General features: G+C 43.3%; 2 protein-coding genes and 1 long non-coding RNA gene across 4 annotated transcripts; 2 read left to right on the top strand and 1 right to left on the bottom strand.

The window, feature by feature from the left end:
- The first annotated feature begins 2,926 nt into the window (after positions 1–2,926).
- LOC105484549 (transmembrane epididymal protein 1) lies at positions 2,927–22,180 on the top strand. 2 transcript variants are annotated; one of them, XM_011746267.2, is made up of 2 exons: positions 2,927–3,900; positions 20,610–22,180. In XM_011746267.2, the coding sequence occupies exons 1-2, from the start codon at positions 3,025–3,027 to the stop codon at positions 20,637–20,639; spliced, it is 906 nt and encodes a 301-aa protein (XP_011744569.2). In that variant the 5' UTR covers positions 2,927–3,024; the 3' UTR covers positions 20,640–22,180. The 2 variants fall into 2 exon arrangements, with proteins under 2 accessions (XP_011744569.2, XP_011744570.2); XM_011746268.2 differs by lacking the exon at positions 20,610–22,180 and having other exon boundaries at positions 3,109–3,930.
- On the bottom strand, positions 15,635–18,814 carry LOC139356541 (uncharacterized). Its single transcript, XR_011608538.1, has 3 exons — positions 18,353–18,814; positions 17,487–17,524; positions 15,635–16,034 (listed from the first exon to the last, which is right to left on the bottom strand). It is a non-coding gene; the product is annotated as an uncharacterized lncRNA (long non-coding RNA).
- Positions 19,734–20,639, top strand: LOC105484550 (transmembrane epididymal protein 1-like). Its single transcript, XM_011746269.2, has one exon. The coding sequence runs from the start codon at positions 19,734–19,736 to the stop codon at positions 20,637–20,639; it is 906 nt and encodes a 301-aa protein (XP_011744571.1).
- Positions 22,181–22,356: the final 176 nt, after the last annotated feature.

The following is a 22,356-nucleotide window of genomic DNA, read 5'->3' as shown; positions in this document are numbered from 1 at the left end:
ATGGTGGAAATGTAAATTGGTTCAGCCGTTATGAAAAACAGAATGGAAGTTTCTGAAAAAATTTAAAAAGGACTATCATACGATCCAGCAATCCCACTCCTTGGTATATATCCAAATTAAATGAAATCAGTATCTCAAAGAGATATCTGCACTCTTATGTTACAATAATCAAGATACAGAAACAACCTAAGTTGGGGCCAGGTGTGGTGGCTCATGCCTGTAATCACAGCACTTTGGGAGGCTGAGGCGGGTGGATCACTTGAACCCAGATGGATCCACCAACAGATGGGTAAGTAAAGAAACATATATATAATGATATATTATTCAACCTTAAGAAAGAAGGAGGTCCTGCTGTTTGTAACAATATGGATGAACTTCAGCTGGGCGCGGTGGCTCATGGCTGTAATCCTAGCACTTTGGGAGGCCACAGCGGGTGGATCGCCTGAGGTCAGGAGTTGGAGACTGGCCTGACCAATATGGTGAAACCCCGTCTCTACTAAAAATACAAAAAAATTAGGCAGTATGGTGGCATGCACCTGTAGTCCCAACTATTTGAGAGGCTGAGACAGGAGAATTGCTTGAACCCACCAGGCGGAGGTGGTAGTGGGCTGAGATGGTGCCACTGCACTCCAGCCTGGGCAACAGAGAGAGACTTAGTCTCAAAACAAAAAACAAAAAAGAAAAAAAAAATATGTAGCACACTTCAAATACAGTGGTCCCCCTTTACCTGCAGTTTCATGTTCTTAGGTTTCAATTACTCGCAGTCAACTGCAGTCTGAAAATATAGTATTTTGAGAGAGAGAGAGAAATTATATTCACACAACTTTTATTTCAGCATCATTTTATAATTGTTCCATTTTTAGTTATTATTGCTAATCTTCTGCTGTGCCTAATTTGTAAACTAAACTTTATTATAGGTATGTATATATGTATAGGGGAAACCAGTATATGTAGGGTTCAGTACTAACCTATCCCAGGTTTCAGGCATCTACTGGGAGTCTTAGAAAGTATCACCCATGGATAAGGAGGGGCTATACAGACATTAATTTTTATAAAAAAAATAAATGGGGGCTGCTTTGCCTGTGGAGTAGCAATTCTTTCATTCCTTTGTTTTCTTAATAAACAGGATTTCATTTTAAAAAATAAAAAATAATGAATAAATAAATAAATAGGGCCAGGTTTGGTGGCTCACACCTATAATCCCAGCACTTTGGGAGGTTGAGGTGGGTGGATCACTTGAGCTCAGGAGTTTGAGACCAGCCTGGACAACATAGTGAGGCCTCATTTCTACAAAAAATACAAAAAATAGCTGGATGTGGGGGCTTATGTCTGTTGTCCCAGCTACTCAGCAGCTGAGGCAGGAGGATTGATTGAGCTCAGGAGGTTGAGGCTGCAGTGAGCTGTCATCAAGTCACTAAGCTCCAGCCTGGGCAACAGAGCGAGACACTGTCTCAAAATAAAAACAAAAATAAAAATAAATAAATGAAGACTCTTGCCTTGGATGCAATCCATCATATGCAACTGGTTGCTACCTAGTGCCTAGAACTCTTTCTGCCTATATGTGTTAACACATAGTAAATGATAATTAAAGAGAGAATAAAGTCGAGGACCTAATTCACATTAAAATATAAGCAACTCATTGGATCTACTTATCTCAACATATCTGCATTTTAATAAAAAATTACACCTTAACATTCCAAAATTGATCTCAAAAGGTGACATTTTACATTCATCTACTGTTCAGTGGAAAGACAATTTGGGGCAATTGAGTGGTTTTCTTTGTGGTCCCCAAAAACTGTTACAGAAGAATAAAGAGAACAAGAGCTCAAATATATGAACACACACCCAAATGTTTTCAAACTTTTATGTCTGGGAAGAATATATTTGCTCTTAGTATATGACCCAACATATGAGTAAGGAGTCTTTTTTTTTTTTTTTTTTGAGACAGTCTTGCTCTGTCACCCAGGCTGGAGCGTAGTGACATGATCTTGGCTCACTACAACCTCCGCCTCCTGGGTTCAAGTAATTCTCCTGTCTCAGCCTTCCAAATAGCTGGGATTACAGGCACTCATTAACATGCCCAGCTAGTTTTTGTATTTTGAGTGGAGACGGGCTTTCACCATGTTGGCCAGTCTGGTCTCGAACTCCTGGCCTCGAGATCTGCCTTGGCCTCCCAAAGTGCTGGGATTACAGGCTTGAGCCACCAAGCCTGTCTGAGGAAGGAGTCTTTTTTTTTTTTTTTGTTGTTGTTGTTGAGACAGAGTCTCGCTTTGTCGCCCAGACTGGAGTACAGTGGCCGGATCTCAGCTCACTGCAACCTCTGCCTCCCGGGTTCACGCCATTCTCCTGCCTCAGCCTCCCGAGTAGCTGGGACTACAGGCGTCCGCCACCTCGCCCGGCTAGTTTTTGTATTTTTTAGTAGAGACGGGGTTTCACCGTGTTAGCCAGGATGGTCTCGATCTCCTGACCTTGTGATCCGCCCGTCTCGGCCTCCCAAAGTGCTGGGATTACAGGCTTGAGCCACCGCGCCCGGCCGAGGAAGGAGTCTTAAAGGATGCATGAAGGTTTGTGAGTAACCCAGGTCTTCTCTGGATAATCTCCGTGCTCAGGCACCTCTCTTTTCCTACTCTGAACATTGAACAGGGGCAGAAGGAAGCAAGCCATGAGAGAGAGGGACAAGTGTGACCAGAAGGTCCTCAAGGGCCCAAAAGCAGAGTTCCTGAGAGCACAAATTCCCACAGGTGCATACTAAAAAATATTTATGTTTCTACTTTGGCAGAACTCAATTAGTTCCCAATGTACTGGAATGAAATGGAATAATGAGACATACCTCACTAAAAATCTAGGCTCCTGTCCAGAACTTTCCATTCTGTGAGACAGCAGTGGGCAGAAGGAGATGATAAAAGTAGGTAGAACTTAGCTCTGTATATATAGACCCAAAACTCCAGGGGCCTGTGAGGGAGAGGAGGGTAGAGAGGTCCTGAGTATCGTTCTTCATGCTTCAGTCAGACAGGCCTCTATTCCATGGGAAAGTTCATTGGCCATTTTTACCCGGGGCTATTTCTTTTCTCTTATGGACTATATCAGGCCACAGTGGTCTCCAAGGGCATGATACTCAAAGGTTGTGTCCTGTATCCTTTGTGCTCTCCCAGGAATAAGCAAAGATGTTCCAGGCTGTGGAAAATATCCTATGGAGGATTACTGAAGATAGTGACTGGCTCCCTCTTAACATTTTATGTGGTACTCTGTCTTGATAGCGGGATGGTGCTTATGAGCAAGCAGGTGCCATCAAGGTTCATGTACCCCAAAGAGTGGCAGCACCTCACCATGTTCATCCTCCTCACTCTCAATGGCTGCGTGGACTTCATGAGCAAGAACGTGCTGCCTCAGAGGTGTGTGGGCCTAGAAAAAGGTACCCTGGTCCTGATCATCTACCAGCTCCTGCTGCTGATGGTGTCACATGCTAAAGACTCAGAAGGGGTGGAGCTGCACGTTCACTCTCTGCTCATTTTGGTGGTGTTCCTGCTGTTGCTGGTGTTGACTGCACAGCTGTGGGCTCCCAACATGTGTCATCTCCAGCTGATGGAGACCTTTCTGATGCTGATGATGGGCTCCTGGCTGATGCAGGCAGGCTTTATTCTATATAGACCTGTCTCTGGCTACCCATGGCAAGACGATGACATCAGTGACATCATGTTTGTCACCACCTTCTTCTGCTGGCATGTGATGATCGATGCCTCATTCCTGTTGGGAATCTATGGCTTCTCTTCCTTTTGGTATCATTGTTACAGTCCCAGCTTGAAGCTGACCGGACCCAAAGAAGCTCCGTATTATGCAAGCACTCCAGGACCCCTCTACAATTTGCTACAGGAAGTGGAGCAGTCAGAGAAAGAGGACCAGGCTCTCCTTTTTTCAAAGAGCTCCCCCTGAGACAGGGCCTACAGTGACTGGCACGTTGTCCACCTCTTCTTCCTCCTGTGGGCTTCTTAGCCATGAAAATGGCACCCTCTTTGGTCCCCAGTGAAGGGAATGGCCCTGAAGGACAGTAACTGGCCCCGACTGTTGTCCCTGTAGCTGGGCCTCAGATTGCTGAGGACATAGGGAGAGAGAAACCTGAAGAGGGGGCACAGATGGGGTTATGTGGATGGGGCAAAGTGGAAGAGGAGGAAGAGGCCCAAAGGGGTAGGAATGTGGCCAAGAAATATCCATAGTGGGAAGAGAACAATCAAAGGGAGGCCTCTGAAAGGAGGAGGGTGGAGCCCAGCAGTGATGCCCTCACCAGCTGTCTGGCCTGGTTTTTACCTGAGGAATAAAGACTTCTCACAAATCAAGATTGCAGTGATGGGTATTTCTGTTGGCCAGCTAAGGCGAAACAGCATAAATAGATGGAGTACCATTCACTTAACCCACCTGATTGAAATAAGAATCCCATATATATTTTTAACTTGGGTGGATTAGCATAGTTTCAAATTCTACACATAAAGTGAGAATTAAAACTGTTTACATCATAGTTTTTCAAGTCTCCATAAACCAAACTTTCACTAAATGCCACCACATCTCTAACTCCTGACCTCTAACCCAGCCAAAGCAAAGTGTTTTTCTACTTGTTTAACCATCACTAGCCCCAGCAGCAGTTTACTAGATCCTGATTTACTGGAGCCTACACTTGAGCCTTTCCAAATAACACTCTCTACAAAACCCATCGGCAGTCACATTTTTACTACACAGTGTCATTCTACACTCAGCAATAAATTTCATGTACCACTTCCACCAAAAAGACCTCCTCCAGAAAATTCTCATAGACTCCTTGGGTCTGGAGATCTTCAGAAACTCTGTAAATCTGTGTTGCTATTTGCCCGTGCTGCTGATATACTCTCCTTTGCTCTGTATCTCATATTGCCCCTCTCCAGGAGGTTTTGCTCCACCAACTACAAGGCAGGCTCCCGAACAGCAGGGAATTTATCCTATCCTTGTTACCCATTTCCGCTGCATGTTCCAGAAGAATATAACATTGTCCTCTGCACAGTTCATGCGTAATAAAATCTCATTTGCTTCAGGCACCTCCCTTTCCTGTCTCTTCTAAATGTAGTGTCTGCTCTGTGAACTCTCAGAGAGGCAGTCATGGGCTAAGACTGCATCACATAGCAGCAGGTCTGAGTATAAAATAAACTCCACTGACCTGTTTAGGAGATCGGTTTACTCTGTGTATCATCTTTTACTGAACCTCTATGAGGTATGCCCCATTGGCTTCCCAGATGTCTCCATTTTACATATAAAAAACTGAAGACTTCCACAGGTGTCTGTGCCCAAAGACTCACGGCTGGTCAGAGACAGGACAGGAACATATGCTCTGAAAGTCAAGCCCCTGCTTCTGTTGTCTGGGCTCAAATGACTTCTCTGCAGAGAAAGGTGGAGGAGTGTGACTGATGTGGAAAACAAGATGGGCAGAAAGCAGGTGGCAAGAAGCCCCGGTGTGCATGAGTAGAGCACTGCAATGACCCCTAGGCCTCCTAAAGAGTATGTGCACATCATACCTTCTGTCTGTATCTTAGGCTGCCCTGGGTATGCAGAGGATGCTGGGCTTCCATACCCCTGGCAGGGCTAATGTTTTGGGTACAGGTCAGACTGGAGCCTGAGACAAGACGCTTCGAATCCTTCTTGTTTATTGGATTGTGTCTAATTACTGGGCTCTTTTTCATTATTTATCATCTGGGCTCTCATTTTTTATTGCCTTTTTTATTTTTTTTGTTTTGTTTTGTTTTTGAGATGGAGTCTTGCTCTGTCACCTAGGCTGGAGTACAGTGGCATGATCTCAGCTCACTGCAACCTCCGCCTCCCAGGTTCAAGTGATTCTCCTGCCTCAGCCTCCCAAGTAGCTGGGACTACAGGCATGTGCCACCATGCCCAGTTAATGTTTGTATTTTTAGTAGAGACAGGGTTTCACCATGTTGGCCAGGCTGGTCTTGAACTCCTGACCTCAGGCGAGCCGCCCACCTTGGCCTCCCAAAGTGCTGGGATTACAGGCATGAGCCACCGCACCTGGCCTTATTGCCATTCTTGAATATAGTCATGGTAAATAATAAAGAAACCACTTCCTTATTGATCTCATCAAGTCATTCATATCCTAATTCTAAACTGCTAAGCAAATCTCTGATAATTAGTGAATTTCTCCCAACATAATATCTCATAAAATATGTCTTCAGCTAATATATCTGCATTTGTAGAAACATTTAAATTGAGTGTACTCCTCTCCAAAAACATTCCCAATATAAGTTTAACAAAATTCAGCAAACCCATTGTAAAATATATCTGAGAAAGGAACACTGAGACAGCTCAAGCATTTTTTTCCCAGAAGAAAAAAATGAGGGAGAAAATTGCTTTGCCAGCTTTCATAATCCATTATGAAATTAACTCAAGAATTAAAACAGTGTGGTATAGGAGGAAGCAAATAACATAGGTCCATAAATCAACATGGTATAGCTTAATAGAGGCTCCAGAAACAGAAATATGGAATGTGAGAATGAAATACATATTATGAATGGTTTATTCAATTAATGTGAGGAATAACTGGCTTTTTGTTTGTAGAAACAACAGCTTTGTTTCAAGGTGTAGGCAAGGTTTGTTCCTCATAGATGCTCTGATGTAAAATATGCTGCGTATCTCCCTCCTAGCTTCCAAAGACTGCTGGTAGTCTGGCATTCCTTGGCTTATACCGGCATCACTCCCAAATATGCCTCCAGCTTCACATTGTCTTCTCCTGTGTGTTTCTCTGTGCCTTTAATCTCCTTCTGCTTTTCTCTTACAAGGACACCTGCCATTGGCTTTAGGGCCCACCCCAAATCCAAGGTGAGCTCATCTTGAGATCCTTAACTTAATTATATCTGCAAATACTCTTGTCCAAATAAGATCACATTCACAGGTTCTAGGGGTTAGGACTTGGACCTATCTTTCTGGGTGCCACCATTCAATTCACTATCCTTTCATATATAAAGAAGTCTCATGTCCCATGTCCTACCTCCGTCTGGGGCCTAGAGGCAGTTAACAGCTCCAACTATTACTCAAGTATCCTTATGGTCTCCTTATACTCTGTCCACATCTGTAAAAGAAGTACCTTTATTTATGTATTTTATGTATTTATTTTTGAGACAGAGTCTCGCTCTGTCACCCAGGCTGGAGTGCAATGGTGCAATCTCTGCTTATTGCAACTTCTACCTCCCAGGTTCAAGCAATTCTCCTGCCTCAGTCTCCTGAGTAGCTGGGATTACAGGTGCCCGTCACCAGACCCAGCTAATTTTTTTTTTTTTGTATTTTTAATAGAGATGGGGTTTCACCATGTTGGCCAGGCTGGTCTTGAACTCCTGACCTCAGGTGATTCACCTGCCTTAGCCTCCCAAAGTGCTGAGATTACAGGTGTGAGCCACCGCACCTGGCCCAGAAGTACCTGTATTAAACCCTCTGTGAACTATCCCAATTTGGGTTTCCATCTATTTCTAATTGAAACTGTACCTGAAACAGCAGTGGAGGAATTATACTGCAGGCCAAAACCTTAGAAAGAGTTTACCCTCAGATGTTGGTAAGAGTGAAAAAAGAAAACTTTCACTACTGAATTTCACAAAAGTGAAGATCCAGTGAAGGACACTTATTTGTAAACATGTGGTTAATAAATAGAGATTTTTCACCTCCAATCAAAATGACCAAGGGATTAATTAATATATTTAGGAATCCTAAAGAGCTACTCTTTTCAAGGAACTATGCAAGGATTGGCAATAAAATAATGAGAAAAATACAAATAACAATATACATAATTATATTGTAACTATGGTAATGGATGAAAAGGATAATTAGATAGTTTGGTAAGCAGAATTCTAAGATGGTCCCCAAGATTTCTGCTTTTGGTGTACATATTCAGGTTAATCCCCTTCCCTCGAGTGTTGCTGGGACCAGTTCATATAAGGAAATATAAAATCTAAGCTTAGTTACTAATCAGTTGACTTTGAATTAATCAAGAGGAAGATTGTCCTGGATGGGTCTGACCTAGTCAGATGAGCCCATAAGAAGAAGGTGAATCATCAAGGATTCACTCCTGCTGGCCTGGAAGAAAACTCACAGCCATGTCATGATTTGTCTATGAAAGCCATGTGCCAAGAACTGAGAACAACCTCTAGAGCAGAAGATTCAGCCGGCTCCTGTTGGATTCCTGACCCATACGAACTGTGAAATGGTCAGTTTTCATTGTGTGTGCTCCCAAATTTGTGTTAATATATTGTTACAAAGAAATAGGAAACGAGTAAAGGTGGTGTTAAATTTTAGTAAAGGTTTATCCAGCACTGTGAGCAGTAGAAAACACTGTATCATACTGAGACTTGTGGCCCTGTAACAGAAAGATTTTATCCAAAATGAAGTAGGTGTACAAAGAGGAGCTAGTACCATTCTTACTGAAACTCTTCCAAAAAATCTAAGAGGAGGGATCTCTTCCTAACTCATTCTACAAATCCAGTATTACCCTAATACCACAGTCAGGCAAAAATACAACAGAGCAAGACTCCATCAAAGAAAAAAAAAGAAGAAGAAGAAGCAGGAGAAGGAGAAGGAGAAGGAAGAATCCAATGTCATTTTCTATAGCCACACAAAAAAATAAAAACTAGAAATACATTTGACCAAAGAGGTGAAAGATCTCTACAAAGAAAACTACAAAATACTGACAAAATAAACTGTAGAAGACACAAATAAATGGAGAAACATCCCGACACCCCATACTCATATACTGGAAGAATCAATATGGTTAAAATGACCATATTACCCAAAGCAATCTACAGATTCAATGCAATTCTTATCAAATTGCCAACATTATTTTTCACAGAATTAGAAAAGCAATCCTAAAGTTCATATGGCTCTATAGAAAAGCCTAAATAGCCAAAACACTCTTGAGCAAAAAGAATAAAGCCAGAGGCATTACATTGCCTGACTTCAAATTATACTACAAACCTAAAGTAACTAAAACAGCAAGGTATTGGTACAAAAATAGACTCATAGATCATGGTACAGAAATAAAGCCACATACCAACAACCAATTGATCTTTGATAAAGTGGAAAAAATAAAGAGTGGGGGAAAGAGATGCTAAATGGTGCTGGGTAAACTGGCTAGTTATATGCAGAAGAATAAAACTGGACCCCTATCTCTCACTATATACAAAAATTAAAAGGAAATTGATTAAAGACCTAAATGTAAGACCTGAAACTATAAAAAAAAAAAAACCTAGAAGGACACCTAAAAAAAAAAAAAAAAAAAAAACTCTTCTGAACATTAGCCTAGGCAAAGAATTAAAGAATTTATGGTAAAGACTCCAAAAGCATTTGTGCAACAAAAACAAAAATAGACAAATGGGACTTAAACTGAGATGTTTTTGCACAGCAAAAGAAATCATCAACAAGATAAACACACAACCTACATAATGGGAGAAAATATTTACAAATTTTGCCTCCAACAAAGGATTAATATCCATAATCTGCAAGAAACTCAATTCAAGAAGAAATAAATGAACAATTCCATTAAAAACTAGGCCAAGGACATGAACAGACATTTCTCAAAAGAAGAAATACAAGTGACCAACAAACACCTGAAAAAATGATCAACATCAAAAATCATCAGAGAAATGCAAATTAAAACCTAACTGAGATACCAACTCTCAGCAGTCAGAATGGCTTTCATTAAAACGTCAAAAAAATAAATAAATAAAACCCAGATGTTTCCTTTTATTTTATTTATGTTTTTATTATTATTATTTTTGAGACAGTGTCTCATCCTGTCACCCAGGCTGGAGTGCAGTGATATGAATACAGCTCACTGTAGCCTAGAACTCCTGGACTTAAGTGATCTTTCTTGCCTCAGTCTTCCTAGTAGCTGAGACCACAGGTGGGCATCAACACACAAGGGTATTTTTTTATTTTTATATTTTGTAGAGGCAAGATCTTTTCTTGTTGCCCACAGCCAGTCTTGAATCCTACTCTTAAGCTAGGATTGGCCTTCCAAAATGCTGGGATTACAAGTGTGAGTTACCTCACCTGTCCAAAAAACAACAGATATTGGTGAGGATGCAGAGAAAAGGGAACATTTGTATACTGCTGGTGGGAATGTAAATTAGTTCCACTTCTATGGAAAACACTATGTACATATTTCAAAGAACTAAAAATAGAACTACCATTCAACCCAGCAATCCCATTATGGGCTATCTACCCAAGGAAAAGAAATCATTATATAAAAAGACACCTGCACTCATGTGTTTGTTGCAGCACTATTTACAAAAAGCAAAGTCATGGATCCAACCTAAATGTCCACCAAGAGTTGATTGGAAAATGTGGTATATATACACCATGGGATACTATGCAGCCATAAACAAGAACAAAATCATGTCCTTTATAGCAACATAGATGGAGTTGGAGGCCATTATCCTAAGTGAACTGACGCAGAAGCAGAAAATAAAATACTGCATGTTCTCAATTACAGGTGGGAGCTTTCTTCATCTTTACATCCATGAGTGCCATTGTTATTAAACAAATGATACTCATGGACATAAAGATAGAGAAAACAGACTCTGGGGACTCCAAAAGATGGGGGGTAGGGACATAGGGCTTAAAATTACCTACTGGGTACGATGTCCAATATTAGGTGATGGGTACACTAGAAGCTCTACCCCCATCATGATGCATGTAATACCAATGTCCAATGCAACAAACAAGTACCCCCAAATCTAAAAATTAAAAAAAATAATAAAATGAAGCAGATACTGTTGAGAAGCAGCAGCTTCACAGCCATTTACTTCTTGTGCTCCTTACTTCATAAGGAAGCTTTTGTGAACTTAGGTTCCTGAGCCCCAGAAAGCAGGTGACTGAGACAGGGCACATAAGTATTGTAGACCTGAGATATTGAAGGCAGGGGAGAGGATTGGGTGAGAATAATTAGCTTAACCCTTCAGGTAGTTGGTCATAACTGATGGCCAGGAGTTGCATTTACATGATCTTCCTGTAGTCCTCTTAGAGAAATGGTAGACAGCATGTATTAACTAACTGATTTAAAGAGATAAACCCTTCAATCTTACTGGCTTAACACAATAGAAAGTTATTAATCCCTACACATAAAGTTGAATGCCAGCATTCCTAGTTGGCAGGGAGCCTTCCATATAGTCTTTCAGAAGCCAGGGTCCACCCATCCTGTGTCTTTGCCCTTCCGCAGAGCCCCCCAGTTCTCTATGTTCAGCCAACAGATATGAAAAATGAAATGAGCAAGAGGGAGGCTTCCATGGGCCATGCCTTGAAGTGGAATACAGCACTTCTACACACATTCCATTGGCTCGAGCTCAGTCTCCAAGAGGCTGGGAAATGTAGTGCCTGCCTGGGCAGCCCCCTTCCACTGCTCTACCTGTGGGAGGGAATGAGACTTTTTGGTGGTCACATAGCTGTATTGTCCACATGAAACTTGAAGTTTAGAGGGATTCCCAAACTGCAGAATGAAGAATCCTGAACAAAAGGAAGCAAAGGTTAACTCCTAACTAGGGGATGCATATTCTGGTTTGGAATAGAAATGATCTTGAAAAAACAGATTCACGGAGCTTGAGTTCTGTCCTCAGCCACAGGTTATGAGTCCATAGCACGGTCATAAGAGAAGATACAGGAATAACAGAGGTAGGGGCCAGGTGCAGTGGCACTTTGGGAGGCCAATGGGGTGCAGATCACTTGAGATCAGGAGTTCAAGACCAGCCTGGCCAACATGGTGAAACCCTGTCTCTACTAAAAACACAAAATTTAACTGACATCGTAACATATACCCATAGTCCCAGCTACTTGGGAAGCTGAGGCAGGAGAATTGCTTGAATCCGGGAGGCATAGGTAGCAGTAAGCTGAGATTGCACCACTGCACTCCAGCCTGGGCAACAGAGTGAGACTCCGTCTCAAACCAAAAAAAAAAAAAAAAAAAAAAAAAGGAATAACAGAGGTAGGGTGAGTACATGCTTCCACCTTGACAAAAGTTTCCATAAGAAAAAGAAGTTTGCAGCTATTGAAATGTGATCATTGAAAAGCACCTGAAACCAATTATACAAATGGTGAAAATGAAGTCATGGTTATGCAATGGAGGTACAAAGCTCACATTATACACAATTTTGAAGAGAAAAATTATGAGCTAGTGTGCCAGGTGAAATCAAGGATATATGACTCTTTTTTTTTCTTTTAACAGAGTCTCACTTCGTTGCCCAGGCTGGAGTGCAATGGCACGATCTCAGCTCACTGCAACCTCCACCTCCCAGATTCAAGCAATTCTCCTGCCTCAGCCTCCCAAGTAGCTGGGATTACAGTCACCTACCACCACACCCAGCTAATGTTTTGTATTTTTAGTAGAGACGGGGTTTCGCCATGTTGGCCAGGCTAGTCTCGAACTCCTGACCTCAGGTGATCCACCCGCCTAGGGCTCCCAAAGTGCTAGGATTATAGGCGTGAGCCACTGTGCCCAGCCAAAGGATAGATGACTCTTGAACTAAAAAATTAGAATGTTGCTTTCCATTTCTTTTATTTTTTTCTCTTTGTCTTTCCTTTTTCTTTTCTGATCTAATTTTTTGCTGTGCCTTACCTGAATGCCTGGGCCAGTGGTGCAGGTGCAGGCAGCAGGAAGTTTTCCATCTCTTATAAGCCTTGTTTTCATAAGTCAGTGACAAATCCCAAAGCTTAGTAAACCTTACTTCAAATAAGATGAAAGTTTGAAACATGAGCAGATGAGCTCTCTCTGACCTTGTTCTGATTTCCCTGGACCCACTCTCCGTATGGCTTTCTCAAGCCTCCAGCCTTCTGACCTTCTCTTCCTAAGGTGTACTTGGCTTTGCCAACGATGCCCCTCCTAAACAAAGTTAAATTAAAATATGCCTTTGAAAAATATCACAGTCTGTGGAAAAATCCCACAGTCATTAAGAAGTTTATAGTGTAGTGCTCTAGATGCCATTTCTGATCAAACTTCTACCTCTTCAATGAACTGCTTTTTTCACTAAAATTTTAAAATGGATATTTCCCTCAACAGGTCATTCAATTCCATCCAATATCTGTGCAATCCAACATGGTAGCCATTAATCACATGTGGCTATTGAGAACTTGGAATATGGTTTGTCTAAATTGAGATGGGCTGTAAGTGTAAAATATACACTACAGTTTGAAGATTCTGTATGAAATAAGAAAGATAAAATACTTCATTCAGGCTGGGCATGGTGGCTTATGCCTGTAATCCCAGCACTTTGGGAGGCCAAGGTAGGCAGATCACCGGAGGCCAGGAGTTAGAGACCAGCCTGGGCAACATAAGGAGACCCTATCTCTGCACAAAATTTTAAAAATTGGCTGGTGTGGTGGTGTGTACCTGCACTCCTAGTTACACAAGAGGTTGAGGCTAGAGAATAACTTCAGCACAGGAGTTTGAGGCTTCAGTGAGCTATGTTTGCACCCCTGCACTCTAGCTTGGGTGACAGAGTGAGACCCTGTCTCTTAAAAACAAAACAAAATAAAACAACTTGTGGCTCATGCCTGTAATCCCAGTGCTTTGGAAGGCCAAGGCAGGTGGATCACTGGAGACCAGGAGTTTGAGACCAGCCTGGCCACCATGGTGAAACCCCATCTCTACTAAAAATACAAAAATTAGCTGGGAGTGGTAGTACACACCTAATCCCAGGAGTTGGGAGGCTGAGGCATAAGAATTGCTCGAACCTGGGAGACGGAGGTTGCAGTGAGCTGAGATTGCACCATTGCACTCCAGCCTGGGTGGCAGAACAAGACTCTGTCTCAAAAAAAAAAAAAAAAAAAAAAAAACGTAATTCATAACTTTTATAACTTTTATATTAATTACGTTTTGAAATAGTATTTCTAATATATTGGGTCAAATCTCACTAAAATCAATTTCACCTTTTTTATACTTAATGAATGTAGGGGTTGGAAAATTTAAATTTACATGTGACATTTGATTTCTATGAAACAGAAGTAGTCTAAAAAGTAGTGTAAATAGTTCCCTAATGTGTGTGTGTATGTGTGCATGTGTGCATGTGTGTGTAGAGGTGTTGTGCCTTCAACTAAACAGTGAGCTCTTAGAGGGAAAGAATTTGTCTTTATACTCCTTTATAAGCCCTGCAGACTCAGAAGGGTCCACGGCAGTTAGGAAATCCAATGTTTACTGTGTTCCTGAGGACGTTCTTGAGTACTCTGGCATTTCACGATGCCAGACAAAAGGCGGTGGTTTTACCTGGGCTCCCTCGGGAATGTGGGGCGGCAGGTGGGGAGGCAGGTCTTGGCGGAGTCTCACCATGGAGCAGCTGGGCCAGGAGGGACCTCCTGGACGCCAGTAGTAAAGCGATTTTTGGAAATTCAGTTTCCCATTGTTTAGGAAAAACTTTTAAACTGTGTTTTTCCTCTGCTTTCACACCACAGCATTCAACACAGAAGACTTCTGTAAGCAAATGTGGGGGTTTTCCTTCACGCGCACCAAGTGGCAGACACCAGCAGGGTGTTAGTAATTTAATTCCAAGACTATCTACCTGGAGATAGCGTCACATCCCACAGGGTGAGGGCTCAATCGCCAAAACTGCCCCTCCAACAGCAGCTGCAAGCACGGACTTTCAGAACTTCTGAAGACCAACTTTAAGTTGGGGTTCCCATAACCCTGCTCTTTGGATTTGATTAATTTGCAAGAGCAACTCACAGAACTCAAAGAAACACATTTGCCAAGTTACTATAAAGGATATTGCAAAGAATACAGATGAAGAAATGTGTAGCATGAGGTACGGGGGAAGGGGCACAGGGCTTCCATGCCCTCCATAAGTGTGCCACCCTCTAGGAACCTCCACCTGTTCAGCCACCTGGAAGCTCTCTCAACACTTCTTTGGCCTTTGGGCTTTTTTTTTTTTTTTTTTTTTCTGAGATGGAGTCTCACTCTGTGGCCCAGGCCAGAGTGCAGTGGCGTGATCTCGGCTCATTGGAACCTATACTTCCCAGGTTCAAGCAATTCTCCTGCCTTAGCCTCCCGAGTAGCTGGGATTACAGGCATGCACCACCTTGCCCAGCTAACTTTTGTATTCTTAGTGGAGACGGGGTTTCACCATATTGGCCAGGCTGGACTTGAACTCCTGACCTCAAGTGATCCACCCGCCTCAGCCTCCCAAAGTGTTGGGATTACAGGCGTGAACCACCTCACTCAGCCCTTTGGGCCTTTTAAGGAGACTTCATTGATCGTCCATGAATGATGCATGGATAACTATGTCAAAATGTGATTGGACAAAAAGGGCATTATGGAAACCCAGGAAGGCCTGTCTGTTCAGATTCTTCTTGGTCTCTCCATGCAACATTCCTTCCTGCAGAGTATGGGGCAGGACCCTCTCTGGAATGAAGGTCTTATGACCTGAAATCAGATTAGGGTCCTGCCTTGGGCAATTGAAAGGAGGGGAGGAGAAGGTCAGAGAGAGATTCTGTTTCCTGAGGTCTGCTTCTGAAGCCTAAAGTGCTCCCAACATTATGACAAAAGACTGTCTCAGGGTTAAGGGAGATATGAGCTAGGAGCCATGGACAAAAGCCAACATGTATATACTCATAATATCACACCCATGAAACAGCTTTCCAGGTGCTTCGTGTCCACAGACTCTAGAGCTGTCTAGCAGTTCTGCTAATCATTCACCACCCTTGGCTCCTTGCTCAGCTGCTTGTGGGCAGTGTCTGGTTTGGGATGGGCGATTCCTATCTTCAAAGTCCTGGGATCAGGATGTTCATGTTTTAATGAACTATGTGCAGCCTTGATGTCTGGCCAAGGCGGAGGACTGAACATCCCAGACAGGACTGTAAGTGGGGCTACATGTCCTGCATTCATGCCACATTCAATCTCCCGTTGCTGTTGAGTCAGTGCTGCTGTTCTCCCTCCTCTTCTGACCACTGGTGCCCAGCTCTCAGCTGCCAGGAGCATCTATGGCAATGAGTGTGTGAGCCGGAATAAGCTCTGCTACTCCCGCCTTGTGTGGACCACAGACCTGAGGTTCAAGAAGCAATATTAAGAGTAACCATTGTGATAGATGCCATATACTGCCCCCTCCACCAAAAAAGAGTGACCAAATGCAATTATTCTTGAGGCCTGAAGACCACAGCTCCTAGAGGAGCAACAGACTGCCTACTTCTCCCAGGACAAATTCAAGAACCAAGGAGAGTTCCTGGGGTTCTCTTCTCTGTGATTCACTTCGAAGTATTGCTCTCAGATTTTCCCTTTGAATCTCCTTCCTCTGAGCATTCAGGTCTACAGTGCTTCCATGTATTTTGATAGTTCACCAAAAGGGAGAAGGAGACAGGAGACAAACATGCTCACCTCTGTGTCGCAACATCTATGCCTTTTTATTTTCACTGTAGGAAAAATTAAGTCCAATGCTCCTTTTTGTAGATAAGGGTATGACATTCAGGAAATCAAGAGAAAACTAGAACTAGAACCCAGATTCTGACTTCACATCAGTGTATTTTCCACTTCCTCATGGTGCCTTCTGAAGACTGTCTCTACACCTCACTGGTGACAATGGTCACATCCAAGTTGTGGGATTATCGATGATTTTTTTTTTTTTTGAGATGGAGTTTCACTTTTGTTGCCCAGCCTGGAGTACAATGGCGCTATCTCAGCTCGCTGCAACCTCCACCTCCCAGGTTCAAGCAATTCTCCTGCCTCAGCCTCCCAAGTAGCTGGGATTACAGGCATGCACCACCATGCCCGGCTAATTTTGTATTTTTAGTAGACACAAGGTTTCATCATGTTGGTCAGGCTGGTCTTGAACTCCTGACCTCAAGTGATCTACCCACCTCGGCCTCCCAAAGTGTTGGGATTACAAGTGTGAGCCACAATATCTGACCTTACAGATGATTCATAATGTTCCTTTCGCGTATATAATTTATGTTCTACTGAAGGGGTGTGGAAAGAAATGAAACAGAAACAGAAAGAAAGAAAGAGAGACAGAGAGAGAGAGAGAGAGAAAGAAAGAAAGAAAGAAAGAAAGAAAGAAAGAAAGAAAGAAAGAAAGAAAGAAAGAAAGAAAGAAAGAAAGAAAGAAAGAGAGAGAGAGAAAAGAAAGAGAAAGAGAAAGAGAGAGAAAGAAAAGAAAAGAAAAGAAAAAAAGAAAAGAAGGAAGGAAAAGAAAGGCAGGAAGGCAGGCAGGCAGGAAGGCAGGAAGGGAGGGAGGGAGGGAAAACAGGCTGGCACAGTGGCTAACACCTGCAATCCCAGCAGTTTGGGCGGTAAGGCAGGAGGATCACTTGAGCCCAGGAGTTCAAGACCAATCTGGGCAACAAAGTAAGAATCTATCTTTGAAAAGAAAAAAGAAAAAAAAAATACCTGATTCTTCTACAATGACTGTATATTAATTCTATAAGAACACCTAAAAATTAAAATTAAATAAGAAAGTAAATTCCTTCAGAAAGCAGAATTAAGTTTTGTTTTTATAGCCTACCTTCACATTCGACTCCCCAGCCACACCAGATCTCACAACTGCAAGAAGAAGTATGAATTATTGTCATGCTCAACTGCAGAGAGTGATATCTAATTTTTCTGGCATAAAGTGGGCTTGAGAAAGTGTAAGTAAGTTAGGCATTTGGATGGGAGAGAGGGCTCAGAGGCAGCACTGTGCCCTGTGTGTAAACTCTCCTCCTCCCCACTGGGGGCGCCATCAGCACACAGGTGTTGCCTCTGCTTTACAGCATTGCTTGTAGTGTGAGCAGGGATGATTACGCAGAGGACTGAGTCAGCAAGGTTCACCATCTGTGATGAACTTCCACTTGCCTCAGCACACCTATTGCCCTCAGAGAAACTCCTGCTGCAGGGACCCTCTGCAATAAACCCAGAATCACTTGTGTGCCCAGGGATGCTTCACATTCCCTGTATCTTGTTCTCCACCATCCCCCTTTCTCAGGCTCGGAGGGCTGTTACCCAATACCTAGAACTCTGTCCTCCTAGATGCATTAGACACTCAACAAGTAATCACTGAGAAAGGAAGCTGGTGGCTATTTCATATGAAAATATCAGTGGCCAATACCAGCTCACTGGGGTGATTCCTCTCAGTGGTATCCCCATTTTCAGGACTCATCTTACTTTCTTATATCAGTTAGGGATGGCTGATGGAAGCAGAGTGATGGGATACGGATGCCTGATAGAAACTAGACCTTACACATGGGAGCTGGGGACAACATCTATGGAAAGCTGTTTTCTCTCTGCTGTGTTGGGGACCTGAAGTCATTTCAGGTTGAGGTGGCAGCAGTCAGCAAGAACCATATTATATGAATGAGGGAAGGCCAAAGACAAACCAAAACCAAAACCTACCAGGACAAACTGGAGCCCATGTCCTCTCCCTATCTCATACTTCAGTGGCAGGCAACCTGCAGAAGGAATTGGCGCCCTTCACGCAAAGAGTAGCTCAGGGCAGCTCTAAGCCTGGCCACTGCTCATCTGGGAGGTGAGCCTGCAGAACAGTGATGCAATGCATGAACTACAGCAGTACCCAGCACCCTACGCCTTCGGAGTATTCTTAGGTTGCTGCTTCACTTCCGCCTTCAGATTCTCAAGTAAATTCCACCTGTAGCCAAACCTAATTTGGAACCACACTGGGAAGGAAATTCTGGGTTCAAGCTCAGTTATGCTGACACTACTACAAAATCACCACAGCCCCTAAAATCAATACCCAGGGGCAGCTTTTCAGATTCATCTCCTGGCCGGTAGAAATTTTGAAGTGGTAGGCCGGGCGTGGTGGCTCAAGCCTGTAATCCCAGCACTTTGGGAGGCCGAGACGGGCGGATCAAGAGGTCAGGAGATCGAGACCATCCTGGCTAACACGGTGAAACCCGTCTCTACTAAAAAATACAAAAAAACTAGCCGGGCGAGGTGGCGGGCGCCTGTAGTCCCAGCTGCTCGGGAGGCTGAGGCAGGAGAATGGCGTGAACCCGGGAGGCGGAGCTTGCAGTGAGCTGAGATCCGGCCACTGCACTCCAGCCTGGACGACAGAGAGAGACTCCGTCTCAAAAAAAAAAAAAAAAAAAAAAAAAAAAAAAAAAATTTTGAAGTGGTGGTGGTTGGGGGAATGTGAGCGGGTAACAGGGGGATGTTCAAGGGGGCTTTCTTGGAGGTCTTCAAGATGAGTCTATCATAGATAAGTAGAAAAGCCAGATAGGTGCTAAATATACTATATATCCAAATGTTCAAAAGTATCCATAAAGAAAATGTTTGACTTTACAATTGGAACAAAATGATGTCTGAGAAGGACTAAAGTATACTCAAGAGTTTATGAGTGTCCATAATTTGTTGGATACCGTCATGGCAACCCACTCCATTTTCCTCTCCTTTTCTCCTCCGAGCTCTGGGAAGGACAAGAGGAAGGAAGCCATGGGACGTATGGATGAGTATAACCAGAAGCACCTCAAGGGCTGTAAGAGGGTCCTCTGAAAGCCCATTCACCAACTTCTTTGGCAGAAGCCAGTGCATTCCCAATGTACCAGAATGGAATGGAATGATAGACCATATTCCACCAAATGTGTAGGCTTGTCTTGAGAAACATTTCCTTTTTGTGGGGGAGCAGTGGGTGCGGTGAGATGATAAAAGTAGGTGGAAGGCAGTTCTTTCCAAAGCCCAGAACTTGAAGTGGCTGCATAAAGTGAGGCTGTGCCTGAGTATTGCTTTTCTCTCCTTCAGTGGACAGATTGATGGTTCCATGGGAACCTTTATTGGTCATGTGTATCCAGGGCTGTTTCTGTTCTTATATGGACTATATCAGGCAGTAGTAATTTCCAAAGCTATAATATTCAGTGACTCTCTCCTATATCCTTCATCCCCTCCCAGGAATAAGGGAAGATGTGCCAGGCTGTGGAAAATATCCTATGGAGGTTTGTTGAAGATGGCGACTGGCTCCCTGTTGACAGTTTATGAGGTCAGTTGCATTAAAGGAGGGTTGATATTGATGAACAGGGAGCTGCCACCAAGGTTCATGTACCCCAAAGAGTGGCAGCACCTCACCATGTTCATCCTCCTCACTCTCAATGGCTGCGTGGACTTCATGAGCAAGAACGTGCTGCCTCAGAGGTGTGTGGGCCTAGAAAAAGGTACCCTGGTCCTGATCATCTACCAGCTCCTGCTGCTGATGGTGTCACATGCTAAAGACTCAGAAGGGGTGGAGCTGCACGTTCACTCTCTGCTCATTTTGGTGGTGTTCCTGCTGTTGCTGGTGTTGACTGCACAGCTGTGGGCTCCCAACATGTGTCATCTCCAGCTGATGGAGACCTTTCTGATCCTGACGATGGGCTCCTGGCTGATGCAGGCAGGCTTTATTCTATACAGACCTGTCTCTGGCTACCCATGGCAAGATGATGACATCAGTGACATCATGTTTGTCACCACCTTCTTCTGCTGGCATGTTATGATCGATGCCTCATTCCTGTTGGGTATCTATGGCTTCTCTTCCTTTTGGTATCATTGTTACAATCCAAGCTTGAAGCTGACCAGACCCAAAGAAGCTCCATATTATGCAAGCACCCCAGGACCCCTCTACAAGTTGCTACAGGAAGTGGAGCAGTCAGAGAAAGAGGACCAGGCTCTCCTCCTTGCAAAGTGCTCCACCTGAGACAGGGCCTACAATGGCTGTCACATCGTCCACCTCATCTTCCTCCTGTGGGCTCCTCAGCCATGAGCATGGTACCCTCCTTGGTGAAGGTAATGGCCTTGAAGGCTAGGAGTTGTTCCTGTCTGCTGGTTCATTTTCTTTTTTCTTTTTTCTTTTTTTTTTTTTGAGGCGGAGTCTCACTCTGTTGCTCAGGCTGGAGTGCAATGGCACAATCTCAGCTCACTGTAACCTCCGCCTCCCGAGTTCAAGCGAATCTCCTGCCTCAGCCTCCCGAGTAGCTGCAATTACAGGAGGCTGCCACCATGCCCGTGCTGGTGCATTTTCTGTCTCTGAGCCTCTAATTACTGAGAAGATAAGGGGAGAGGGATTGAGAAAGAGATGCTGATGGGATTTGAGGGAGGGAAGGAAAAGGACCAGGAGAACAAATTAGTGTGCAAGAAAAGCCACTGGGAGAAGAGAATGTAACAGAAGGAAGAGCTGTGAAGGGAGGAGAACAGAGTCTAGCAGTTATGCTGTCACTAGCTTCTTCGTCAGGCACAAGGGATTGCCTTTTACCTGAGGGAATCAAGACTTCTCACAACTCACAACTGGACCCATTCAAGTCCCATCTTGATAAAGAAAAGTGGGCACTTTATGTGCTCACCAAAGTGGTGTCACCACATGGAAGCAGCATGATAGAATTTATAATTAATTCATACAGGCTGAAATTATGCTCGTTTTGCCTCCTTCTCTTCCCCTAGCTTTCAAGAATTGGCTTCATTTCAAATGTTACATATAAAGTGAGACTTTTAAAATACTTAATAACATTTCAAATTTCCATAATTTAAATTTGTATAGAATTCAAATGCTATAGCATTTTTATAGAATTCAAATGCTCAGTACTTTCCTGACTTCTCATTTTATTACTCTTACTCTAGCCCAAACTTTCCTATTTCACCATGACCACCCTTGCACAAGCAATTTAGCAGATACCATTCTTGGGTCTTTGCAAATTTCTTTTCCTTGCATGTCACAGTCAGTCATACTACAGTCACATATTTACCATGTTATTCAATTCCCAGAATAAACCTACATCCACCCCCACCACACTGAGTACCCCCAAGGTGGCCTTCTCCAGAACTCTTATTGATTCCCTTGTTTTGGAACTCTTGGGCACTTACATTAAATCTGCCTTGTTATTTTGCTCATACAGGTGACACACTTTCTTTTATACTGCTGCTGAAATCATTTTCTTTTAGGAGGTTTTTCCTCACCCACTAAAGCAGAGGCTTCTAAAGGGAAAAGGCTTTGCCTTATCCAAGTTACCAAATTTCCTATGTATACTCCAGCTATGGATCATGGTTATGTTTAATAAAGGCTTCTTTGCTTCCAGAATCTTCCCTAATCCTGTTTCTTCTAAATGCGTTGCTGGACAGGTTGGAGGTTTTGTGAACCTCTCTGGGTGACAACAACAGTCCTAAACACTGAGTCATTGCCTTAGTAATGCACCCACTCTCTTCCTTGTTTTGGGGTATAATAAAATCCAATAACTTGTTCCTGAAGTTGACTCCGTTATTGTTTTTAATCCTCACAAATGTTTCTATAAGGAATCTCTAGAAAACTGAGACTCCAGCAGGTTGACTTGCCCAAGTCTCACAGCTGGTATGAAGCAAGACAGGAATTTAAGTGCAGGTGTGTCTGACGCAAGCGTGACTGTGTCCTCTGGGCCACAATGACT

The sequence above is a fragment of the Macaca nemestrina genome, chromosome 1, assembly GCF_043159975.1.
Source record: "Macaca nemestrina isolate mMacNem1 chromosome 1, mMacNem.hap1, whole genome shotgun sequence".
NCBI classification, from domain to species: Eukaryota; Metazoa; Chordata; class Mammalia; order Primates; family Cercopithecidae; genus Macaca; species Macaca nemestrina.
Note: the sequence above shows the minus strand (reverse complement) of the source record. Positions and strands in the feature narration are given on the sequence as shown.

Coding starts and splice junctions, on each gene's coding strand:
- LOC105484549 (XM_011746267.2), top strand. CDS start 3,025: ATGGGAAAGTTCATTGGCCATTTTTACCCGGGGCTATTTCTTTTCTCT. Junction 3,901..20,609: donor AGTCAGAGAAAGAGGACCAG/GCTCTCCTTTTT, acceptor AAAGAGGACCAG/GCTCTCCTCCTTGCAAAGTG.
- LOC105484550 (XM_011746269.2), top strand. CDS start 19,734: ATGGGAACCTTTATTGGTCATGTGTATCCAGGGCTGTTTCTGTTCTTA.